At 54.3% G+C, this 11,199-nt stretch overlaps 2 protein-coding genes across 12 annotated transcripts in view; both read right to left on the minus strand.

Annotated features, from left to right (window-relative positions):
* Positions 1-271, minus strand: part of CUNH6orf136 (chromosome unknown C6orf136 homolog) — a 4,506-nt gene extending 4,235 nt beyond the window's left edge. The window contains exon 1 of the mRNA XM_055597021.1: positions 99-271. Within this exon, the coding sequence (XP_055452996.1) occupies positions 99-170 (72 nt within the window). The 5' untranslated portion in view covers positions 171-271. The remainder of the gene's footprint in view (positions 1-98) is intronic.
* A 207-nt stretch (positions 272-478) lies between these two features.
* The window catches only part of Atat1 (alpha tubulin acetyltransferase 1), a 12,649-nt gene continuing 1,928 nt past the window's right edge, over positions 479-11,199 (minus strand). For 3 of the 11 annotated variants that reach the window (XM_055597026.1, XM_055597032.1, XM_055597033.1), the window contains exons 7-12: positions 6,522-6,567; positions 6,343-6,411; positions 4,116-4,187; positions 3,743-3,986; positions 1,149-1,357; positions 665-834 (exon numbers count right to left, since the gene is read on the minus strand). In XM_055597026.1, coding sequence (XP_055453001.1) covers positions 731-834; positions 1,149-1,357; positions 3,743-3,986; positions 4,116-4,187; positions 6,343-6,411; positions 6,522-6,567 — 744 coding nt within the window. In that variant the 3' untranslated portion in view covers positions 665-730. Of the gene's footprint in view, positions 835-937; positions 1,358-2,281; positions 3,283-3,742; positions 3,987-4,115; positions 4,188-6,342; positions 6,412-6,521; positions 6,568-11,199 lie in introns of those variants that run through there. The other 8 variants (XM_055597027.1, XR_008718989.1, XM_055597030.1 and 5 more) reach the window with 8 other exon arrangements.

The raw sequence follows: 11,199 nt of genomic DNA on the forward strand, positions 1-11,199 counted from the left end.
AAGGGGCGGCGGGGCCACCGCGCCTGCGCGCCCGCCCGGCGCCCCGCCCCTGCCCGGCGCTCAGGGGTCTCCGCCCGCCCCGGCGGCCGCCGCCTCACCTGGGGTCGCGCCTGGTAGGCGCGGAGGCAGGGCCCGAGGCGCCGGGCGGCCCCCCGACTCGGGCGGTACATGGCGTCTCCTCGCGGGGCGACGCGCCCCGGAGCCGGCTCCGTGAAGGGACAGGAGGGAGGGGGTCGGGCTGAGGGAGGGAAACGGAGACGCCGTGCGCCTGCGCACTGTGGGCCCGCCGCCGCCGAGCCGCCGCCGCGGGGTGCGCCTGCGCACTGTGGGCCCGCCGCCGCCGAGCCGCCGCCGCGGGGTGCGCCTGCGCAGCCCTTGGTCAGGCCCGGCAAACTCCGAGGCAGGGTAGCGTTGAACGCCGTCTAAGGAGAAGGCTGGGTGGGTGAGCTTTAGTGACAAGCCACTTGTTCTCAATAGCTACCGTGATAAAAAATAAATACTTTTATTGCTCTGGTTGGAAATAAGATACAGACGGTCGGGAGCAGACGGGCCTGTTGAATGAATGAATGAATGCATCCGCTGTGAGAGCCGAGCCAGGGCGGTGCTCTGCAGTGAGGGAGAAGCAATGCCGACTTGGCGAGCGAGCGAGCGAGCGTGCGTGCGAGGGGCTGCCATCACCACGGCCTGGTGCTACGGCCTTCGTGCAGGTTTCGGATGAACCTCGCGTCCATCATGTGGCCACCCATAGTCCAGGACTGGGCTGCCGGAGCCTGGGCCCCTGGAGCAGCTGAAGCAGGTTCCTCCCCAGGCCGGTCCTGATCCTCACTGGCCGACCTGGGGGCAGCGAGTTGAAAGCGCATTAGAGCTGCAAATGGCAATCTCTAATATTAGAGGGTCTTGAAGGTCGCAGGTGCCAAATTTTCAATGTGGATACCACCTGTTGGGTTAGAACACTGCAAACTTCGGCAGTCAGAGCACAGCAGAGGGGAGCACCAGAGTTCAACCCACAAGGAAGAAGGCTTATCGATGTTAGGAGGAAAGGCGTGTGGGAGAAACTGGTATCCAGCTCAGACTGAGGCGGAAGCAGCTGAGAGGAGTGTTAGGCAGGATCAGAAGAAGGTGCTGTTAGTGGGAGGTGTAGACCTCACCTATCCTCTGCTTCCTGCTCCCCCTGCTTCCGTTCTCGGTTGCCTGCGGAAATACCAGGCATCTGGGGAGACTGTGGCAGTGTGTGTGTGACCTACTTCGCTGGAGAGTAAGAAAGAGTGGTGACTTACCCGTGCCCAGGGATGAGGGATTGACTGCCCCATGGCGGCTGTAGCGGCAGCTCTGGGCTACCAGCCCCGGGGGACCTCCCCTGTAGAAGAAATGGGAGATGATGGGGAAGAGGCTCAGGGTGAAAGGTGGTTTGTAGGGGTCAGGGGAGAGAGGATAGCATGGGGACAAGGACAAAGGGCAGCTGCCACCCCAAAGGGTTCTTGCCTGTTTTTCCTAGCAAATGGAGGGGAGGGCTTATTTTATACCTCAACGTTTTTGCTCACATCCTGATATGTGCATATTCTAATTGGGGTGGTGTGTTCTGTGATCCAGTTATGTCACAAAAACACTCTTGCACACAAAAAAGGCACTTTCTGGACCATGTGCCCTGATGTTTAAAAGACATAGTTCCCTTACGGATAAGAAATCTCAGGCCAGAGTAGCAAGGCCAAATTCAGGAGGAGAAGGCAGCCCTTCGAGTAGGATGACAGACTCGGGACAGGGTTTCACTGTGTAGCCTTGGCTAGACGGGGAACTTGCTACATAGCCCAGGATGGCTTCAAACGCATATTGGAATCTGTCTGCCTCTGCCTCCCAAGGAATGCCATTAAGGGCCTGTGCCACCATGCCCAGCACCCTCTGGGGATTCTTCATAGTAGGTAGGACTTGTCTTGAGAGAGCGCTCGCTGTGGGGTATGGTGCAGACACGAGGAAGTCAGAGAATAGGAAAGGAATCCAGAAACATTTCTGAGGTTAGTGACTTGCCAGGTCCCAGCAAATCTTAACGCCTTACCAAGGGCTGGCCAGAGGAAGGAAGTCACTGGGGGCCAAGGTTCCCAAGTGAGTACTGAGGTCTACACAAAGCTACTGCAACTCCAGGGCAGAACCAGCAACAAAGACGGAGAAGGGCGGATCTGAGCTCTGCTCGTATCTCAGAGCTGGAGGTGAGGGGGACAGAGAGGGGCTGAGACCCCAGAAGAAAGTGCGAAGCACTGACGAAGCTGTTTTTCATTGAAAATGTAGATTTAGAAAACATGGAAGAATCCACACTTTATTGAGACAACACTGAGGGAGTCAGGAAGGACCAGGCGGGCAGAGGGAGGTCCTGCTCCCAGGGACGTGAGGGAACTTGGTGGGCACCTGGTCTGCTGCACATTCCAAGGGCGGGCAGGAATGGAGGGCCTTTCTACACCTGGGCATGGAAGCAGGGAGGGAGGCTCTGGCTATGAGGAGAAAGGAGGAGCAGCAGGAGGAGGATTCCATCTTAGCTCAAGACAATCCTCAAGCTCTGTACTGTACTGGGGAGGCAGGAAGGTCAGAGGGGACTCCAGGACCTAATGGACCAGGCTTCTCTTCAAAGACACAGCTAAGTGGTCCTGGCGTGTTTGCTGGGACCTACTGCCAAAAGTCAGATCAGGCTGAGGAGAGCGGTGGCGTGTGTCTCCTGAAGAGACCCCAGGGCCACGTTAGTTTGCGGCATCTACACGACACTTGGAAAGGAAGAGTTTGGCGACACTGGGAAGACCCCACCGGGCAGCCAAGGCGGGCTTGTCCTACTGGCCTGCTCTGAGGCAGACCTGGCTGACAGGCCGGCATCAGCACACTGAGAGGGCAGGTTGGTTTGGCAGCAGAATGTAGGATGAGGACTCCCACTGGGCACGGTGGAGGGAAAGTAATCCACTGACAGGACACTCCTTAAAGGTCTCCCTGGACCGCTGGTGGTCCGGAGTCTGACCATGAGCAGAAAGTGTGCTTCTCTAGGGAGTTGGTAGCAGCCACTTAGCCAGAGACCCTGACCAGAACGGCCTGTGTGTGGGTTCAGAGCACAGGCTGGGCGTATTGGGGTGTCTTCAGTCGAAAGAAAAGCTACAAAGTATCAGGCTACTTAGAACCCTGGCAACCCAGCTGTTCAAGAGCGGGGAAGAACGACTCTTGGTAGAGGAGTGGGTCGCGGGCTCCGGGAGAGGGTATCTGCCCTCCCAGGCTTCCTGTCAGTACCGACTGTCCTCGGATCGGGGAAGGGAGCTGCACAGGGATGTTATGGGCAGGGGGAGGGGAGAGGGAAGGCAGGGGAGAGAGAAAAACAGAAGTCAGAGGTGAAGAGGAAGCCAAGGACAAGTAAAGGAGACACTCACGCCTTGCCTGCCTGGAAGGGCTCTTGGCATACAGGCCTTGGAACCCACTGGTTCCCAATCTGTGAGACACATGCCTAGCCCCAGAAAACGTTAAACCAAGATTTTGCCCCAGTCTTGAAAGGCTCAAGCCCCCGCCCCCAATCTCTAAGTCTTCCTATTCATTGAATGACCCTCAGAATGTAGTGGGTCCATGCTCCACATGAGGCCCCAACCCCTTGACTGGTTCTCCACCAACACTGCAGAAACTGTGTTCTGGTCAAGATTTCACTGTTTCACACTTCTGGGAGAGTCACCTCACCCTTCACCATCTCTAGCCATCCCAAGGCTCCCAAACTTGCAGGCACTGTTACCTGGTGCGTCTGCGCTGGGCTGGGCTGCCCCCAGGGTCGGCGGCCAGCAGGAGGCGGGCAGTGGGGTGCGGGGGGCAGAGACGCAGGGAGCGAAGCAGCTCCTGCTCTGGCACAAAGGGCCGGAGGGGACCCCGATCCGGAGAGTTTCCCAGGCTGCTAGAGCGTGGAGGTGGGTGGGCTGGGGGTGTAGCTCGGCGAGGGGCCCTGTTCAGGGGCCAAGGGGGCTCCACAGCCACCTTTAGGACTAGGGAGGGGGTGGGGGAAGGGAGGGAGAGAGAGAGACTGTAGCCTGTTGTTACTGTCCCCTGGCTCCCCTCCCTTATCCAGCCTCCCCCTGAGCATCCTCACCCCGCCCCCTCCACAAGCCCCTTACATTCTCTGTCACTGGAGGAGTACGGCTTAATGTCGCCCTCTGGCCTTTTTGGCGGCAGCTTCCGTGCTGGGGCTGGTGGTAGCAGGGACACATGGGAATGTTAGGAGATGCACTTTCTATCCCTCCTCCCTGCCACATCCCCACAATCCCAAACTCCTGTTCCCTGACGCCAACGGCTCCTCCTGGGAATACCAGTACAGAAGCTGTGCTCTGGCAAAGCCAGCACACCAAAGGGGGTTTGGAGGGAAATGCTGGAGCACTTTTGGGGAGAGCCAGAAGGAGTAGGCCAAACACAGAGTTTCGGGAGGAAGACCCAGGGGAGACTGGGGCCTGGGAGATGCAGGAAAGGATGGCCAGGGGGAGGCGAGCTCTTACTGTCCATGGGTGCTGTCAGGCCCCCCTGGGGTTCTGGGGCAGTGGAATAGTCCCAGCTGGGCCAGTGAGGACCCTGGGTCCCTCTAGATGAGATGGACAAAGCCCTTGGTTAATTGGGAATTGCTCAGGGGAGAGGAGAGGAGTGGCAGGGCCTCTCCTTCCTATGCAAACAACCTGATATGGAAAAACTGTGGTTTCATTAGGCTTTAAAACAGTAACGGGATGAGGACATTCAAAGTGGTGGCACATGGCTTTCGTCTCTGCACTGGGAAGGGAGTGACAGGCCTGATCAACCCAGAGAGTTCCAGGACAGCCAGAATCACATAGTCAGAGACCCTGCGTCAAAAGAACAAGGGGCCAGGCATAGTGGCTCAGCACCTGAGAAGAGGAAGCAGGCTGACCCCTGTGAGTTCAAGGCCACCCTGGTCTCCTTATTGAGTTCCAGGACACTCAGAGCTACGCAGAAAGATCCTTCTCCACTCCTTCCTCCCCAAACAGAAGAGGGGGAAAAATACAGACATCTGCAAATGGGAGGGAGTTACTGCACAGCAAGGGTGGGTCTCCTCCCTTCCTCTCGGGCTTGCCCTCCCAGATAAGGGGGGCCCAGCCAGCCCACTGTGCATCTGCACCAATCCCGATGGTGGCGTGAGCTCACTGCGCCTCAGAGCTGTGGTAAGCACAGGTCTCCTGATGGGCCCCTGGGAGCCTAGGCTGATGCTAATAAGGAGCCACCGTTAAGGAATGTGGCTAGCCCAGGAGGGAGGCCGTGCTGTACCAGCCAGCACCGCAGAGCTGGCGAAGGCTGTGCCATGCATGAATGTGTGTGTGTGCTATGGTGTGCGTGGAATCCACAGAGCAGGTCATGGACGTCCTGGGGAGACGCAGAGAAGGCAGCAGAGCTGGCGAAGGCTGTGCCATGCATGAATGTGTGTGTGTGCTATGGTGTGCGTGGAATCCACAGAGCAGGTCATGGACGTCCTGGGGAGACGCAGAGAAGGCAGCAGGCAGCCTGTGAGGTTTTTTCCTTGTTTTGGTTTTTCCAGACAGGGTTTCTGTGTAGCCCCCCTGTCCTGGAACTCACTCTGTAAACCAGGCTGGCCTCAAACTCGAGGACCCACCTGCCCCTACCTCCCAAGAGCACCACCACAATGGGCCAGCCTGTGAGTTTTAATCCAAATAGGTTTAAATCATTTTGAAAAAAAAAAATTCTTTAAAGGCAAGATCTCATATGTAGCCTTGGCTGCCCTAAAGATCGTTATGTAGACCAGGCTGGCTTCAAACGCACAGAGCTACACCAGCCTTGGCTTCCTGGGCGATTTGATCAAAGGCACGGGGCACCAAGACAGGCAGAAATGTTAAAAAATTTAAGCATTCTCTTCTAAAACAAACATTTAGACGTCAGACTGTTCATACCACTACCCCATGAACAGAAATGAAAGGACTACAGGGCCCACTGGCCTGCTTCTCCCTGGCTGACAGAGCCTGAGGAATTTACAGAGATTTGATTGGGGCCCGCTGGGGGTGGGGGGCTGACCTCGTGAAGAGGCTCTGAGGACAGCATGGTCAGCCAAGCACCAAGGCTTGCTTAGTAAGACCCCTGCTGAGGGCAGGGCTGGGCTGGGCCGCAGTAGAGCACGCAGTGAGAGCACAGGCTGAATTCGGCGCCAGCAGGATCTGAGTTCTTCCTAATCATAAACGCACTAGCTCCTGGCAGGGTAGGGCAGACAGGACTGCCGGGGACATGGCTTTCGGGTATTCCGAATTGCCAGCAGACAGCACCGCATGGGGCGGGGCCGCCTGAGGAGCTAGGCCTCACTGCCCTTCAACTCCACCCGGTCCTCGAAGGCTTTACCAGCGGGCGTGGGTTCGACCACAGCAGCACGAGAGTGTCGAGTTGCCCTCAGAGAGAGAGTGGGGGCCCCTGCGAGGAAGGAAGAGGTGGCCCTCAGTGGGGGCCAGGCGAGCCAAGAGCCCACCTCTTTCCTTTGCCTTTCCCCAACTACTAGGCCAGCACAAGGTAGGGGAACTTACGATGTTGATGGGCAAAGAAGCCTTCAAAGATCACGAAGTTGTTCACCTGGAAGATGAAGCGAACAGAGCAGCTCGTCCCCTCAGTCTCAGCACACAGGACACAGAAGCTGTGCCCGAGACCATGGGTGGGCTTCGGCAGGGCTGAGCTAAGGCAGACTTCCCAGCATGCCCAAGCTGTGTCCTAATGCCACATACTGGGTACAGCGGCACATGCCTGGAATCCTAACACTTGGAGGGCAAAGGTCAGCTACACAGAGAGCTGTCGGCCAGCCTGGGCTACATGAGACCCTGCCCCAAGAAACAAAACAGGAGGCTACAGAGACGGCTCAGTGGTTAAGAGCCCTTGCTGCTCTTGCAGAGGCCCGTGGTTCAGTTCCCAGCACCCACAAGCAGCTCACAAACACTGTGACTCCAGTCCCAGGAGATCCAGCACTGTCTTCTGACCTGCTCCATGGATACCATGCACACCCATAATGTTCATAAAATATTCACACACATAAAATAAATCTAGCCAGGTGGCGGTTCTCTCACACACATAATATATATTTCTTGGTTTGTTTAGATCTTTTTGTTTCAGTTTTGGTTTTTTAAGACTGCCGGGATTAAAGGCGTGCGCCAGCCAGCCTGGCTGTTGTTTTTGTTGTTGTTTTTAACTTTATCTATCCATGCGGTGGGTGAACTCAGGAACTCCTCAACCATTCCCTCAGCTCCTCGTTCTTGTTTCGAGGCTGGGTTTCTCTGTGTAGCTCTGGCTGTAAACCAGACTGGCCTCAAACTCCTAGAGATACATGCCTCTGCCCCCTCCCCCCCCCCCCCCCCCAGTTCTGAGAATAAAGGGAGTGTGCCACCACCTAGCAAAAAGAAAATCTTCAAAAGTTCCGATCATGAAATTGTAAAAACTACGAATAAGGCCTGTGGTGACTCATGCCTTTACTCTCAGCACTTAGGAGGCAGAAGAGGCCACTGGTCTACAGTTTCCAGGTATCCAGGGCTACACAGTGAGACAGTTTTACACAAACCAAACAAGCAGACAAGAGCACAGAGCCGAAGACTAACACTTCCTGTTTTCAGAACTTAACTACTGAGCCACAGGATGGAAGTAGGATGGAAGGACCCGAGTGTCAAAACCATGCAGATACACAGGACAGACGTCAGTCAAGAGAACAGAGTCAAAGGTGCAGAGATAAACTCAAGTGACCATGGTCAACTGATCTTCAACAAAGGGAACGAACAAACATTTCTTCCACAAATAGTGCTCAGAGAAAATGGATATCCAGGAGCACAGTTATGATCAAAGCACAGATGCCAAGCGCACCAAGGGGCCATGGAGATTCTGCTCTTCCGCTCCCAGTACCCGCATGGCGGCCCCTCTGTATTCCAGGGGATCCACTGGCCTTTTCCCGCCTCTGCAGACAGTGCACAAACATGCAGGTGCACATGAAGAAAGACACAGAAATCGTAACAGAGCTCAGAGGAACCTGCCAATATCAACACGCCACACGACGTCTGCTGGTCTGCACTTGCCCACGCAAGCAGCCCAACATGCCCGCTCCCAGGTATCTGCCTGACTCAGCTGCGAGGAGCTGGACCCTGATACTTACTGCCTCCTTACTTTTTTATTTTGACTTAATTTCAGGTGGTCAAGGCTGGCCCCATACGCCTGACCACCTTAAAAATCAACTCCAACACCGGCATGGTGAGTCGTTCCTATCATCTTAGCATTTAAGAGACTGAGGTCGGAGGATTTCTGTAAGTTCCAAGCCAGCTTGGAACTCAGTAAGATCCAAGCCAGTCGAAACAAGACTCCTAATATTTCCCTAAAGCCAACCTACCTACTCCATGCAACTTTATCCTTCCCATCGCTTTGGGTTCAATCTTAAACTTTATTTTTCCTACATCTAATCTGTAAGCAAATGTTTGTTTTGCCCTTACAACAAATAAAGATGGCACCGCTTCCTACCTCTTCTGCTGCCCCTGGGTCTAGCAAGGGCTCCTTTTCTTTCTTTTAAAGATTTATTTATTTATTATGTATACATTATTCTGTGTGCATGTACGGCTTCACACCAGAAGAGGGCACCAGATCTCATTCTAGACGGTTGTGAGCCACCACGTGGTTGCTGGGAATTAACTCAGGCGCTCTGGAGGAGCAGTCAGAGCCCTTAACTCCAAGCCATCTCTCCAGACCACAAGCCTCCTTTTCATCAGGCATGTCTGCTTTCCTATCTTCCTAACCTCCAACCTGGCTTGTCTAGAGCCTATTTTTGGCACAGCAGGCAAAGCAAAGGAGACAAGATTACAACCAAAGTGATTTTGCTTTTCACTCAGTGAATCACAGTCTCTGCAGTGACCAGGGTAGCCCTGAGCATGCTTGCCTCCTTTCGCCTCAGCTGGCACCTGCTACATCCCTTGTCACACTGCTGTGGGCACATCCTCATGCACAGCCTTTGTACTAGTCATGCGCCTCTCTGGGACGCATGCCTCCACACAGCTTCTTCATGTTGTCGCACAGGTGAACTAACTCCTCAGCGAGCGCTCCCTCCGCTATCGCTGGTGTCTGTAAGCCCTTCCGCCAGCATGGCTGCTGTTTTCTCACAACACTTACCCACAGTGTAGAATACTTTTTGTGGCAGGGTCTTTGGGAAGTTCCTGGATGTCCTGGGACATGATGCCTAGCAGGCTGGCCATGAAGGCAGAGATCTGCCTGCTTCTGCCTCCCCAGGGGTGGCCCACCTTGCACAGCCACGGAACACAATGTTTGTCTGGTCCCACATTTAGAACGCAGTTTCTTTTGTTTGGCTGAGTAAGGTATTTCTGGTGCCCACCGCAGTGTCAGACATGCAGGAAGCATTTGTTGGATGCCTTGGAAATGTGCTAGTGGGCTCTCATGACCACTCTCCCAAGGTAAACCACGCTCCCTGAGGCCTGGGCATCTGTTCTGGATCCTCCACCAGTGTTGACTGAATGACCGTGGCCTGGGCGGGAGCAAGGTGGAAACGGGCTGCTCGTGTCTGCGGATGAGACGGGGGTAGCACGCCACCCATGCCCAGGTGCGGTGGTGAACTCTGGAGGGAGAGGCAGAGCAGGGAGGCCTGTGCTTCCAGGCCAGCCCGGCCCACAAAGCTGGCTCCAGGACAGTCGAAGCTGCTACCCAGAGATGGAACCTGTCTCAAAACCAGCACCACCACAGTGCCTGTGTGCGCGCGCGTGCGCGCGCGCGCGCGCACACACACACACACACAAGAAAGAAAAGAAACCACCTTTGCTAAAGGACAACAGGCTATGAGGGCCTAGGTATGGTTCTGCTCACCTCCGGCCTCAATGTTATGTCCTCACTGCACACGCACACTAGTGCACGCATACTCACACTCATACACACAAAGAATCTTTTTTTAAAACTAAGAGCTGGGCATAGTAATCCTAGCAGTTAGGAGTCTGAGGCAGGAGGATTACTGTGGATTGCTGAGTTCAAGGCCAGACAGCATTACACAATGACACTTTCTCAAAAATAAAAGTCTCTCAAAATAACAAAAAAGCAAAACAAAACAGAAGAGCTGTGCATAGTGGTGCACGCCTTTAGTCCCAGCTCTCTGAGCAGAGGCAGGCTGATCTCCGTGAGTCTGAAGCCAGCCTCATCTACACAGTGAGTGCCAGGACAGCCAGAGCTACATTGTGAGACCCTGTCTCAAAAACTAAACAAACGAACAAAACCCAAGAAAAGACAGGACGAATGTTTCTAGAATGTATGACAGTGTAGGAGAAAAAGATTTAGTTGTGAGAATCCATCAGGATGGGTATTGTGACATTACCCTATTCTTGGGAGGCGGAGGCAGGAGGATCATCAGTTTGAGGAGGGCGGGGTTAGGAGCTCATGTAAGAAAGTGTCTTTCAAAATCGGAACAGCTGGACCTGAAGACATACCTGTCACCCTATTACTTAGAGAGTCACCATGAGTTCAAGGCCAGCCTGAGCTATACAGTGAGACCCTGTTCTAAAAAACCAACGTGGAGCCCTGGAAACATTTACCTGGAAACGAAGCTAAAGGGACTCAGCGGGTTACATGTATACATCTGTGTATACACATCTACGTACATATACGTGTAGCAATTATAAAGAGAATGATTTGAGGGAGGGGACACAGGAGGGGTTGGAGAGGGAGGGGCAGGAGTACTACTAATACAGCACTCAGATGAAGTTAAAAAAATATAATAATAATAATTAGTGGAGCTGAAGAGACGGCTCAGAGGTTAGGAGCACTGTCTGCTCGTCCAGAGGTCCTGAGTTCAATTCCCAGCAACCACACGGTGACTCATAGCCATCTATAGTGAGATCTGGTGCCCTCTTCTGGTATGCAGGTGTACATGCAGATAAAGCACCATAAAAGAAATAAAATCTTCAAAAAGGAGAGGTGGTGATACATCCCTAATCCCACACTCTGGAGGTAGAAGCAGGTAGATCTGTGTGTTCAAGGCAGCCTGGTGTGCAGAGTGAGTTCCAGCCAAGGTGACCCAGTGAGACCTCATTTGAAAATAAAATCAGAGGCTGGAGATGGCTCGGTGGTTTACAGCATTTTAGTTTAGTGCTCCTGCTGAGCACTGAGGGCCAATCCGCAGCGCCCACACTGTAGCTCAGCTTCCCCTGGCTCCCTCTCACCTCTCACGGCCTCCCCTGGCTCCCTCTC

Source organism: Psammomys obesus, unplaced genomic scaffold, assembly GCF_907164565.1.
Source record: "Psammomys obesus unplaced genomic scaffold, mPsaObe1.curated_primary_1811, whole genome shotgun sequence".
Classification (NCBI taxonomy): Eukaryota; Metazoa; Chordata; class Mammalia; order Rodentia; family Muridae; genus Psammomys; species Psammomys obesus.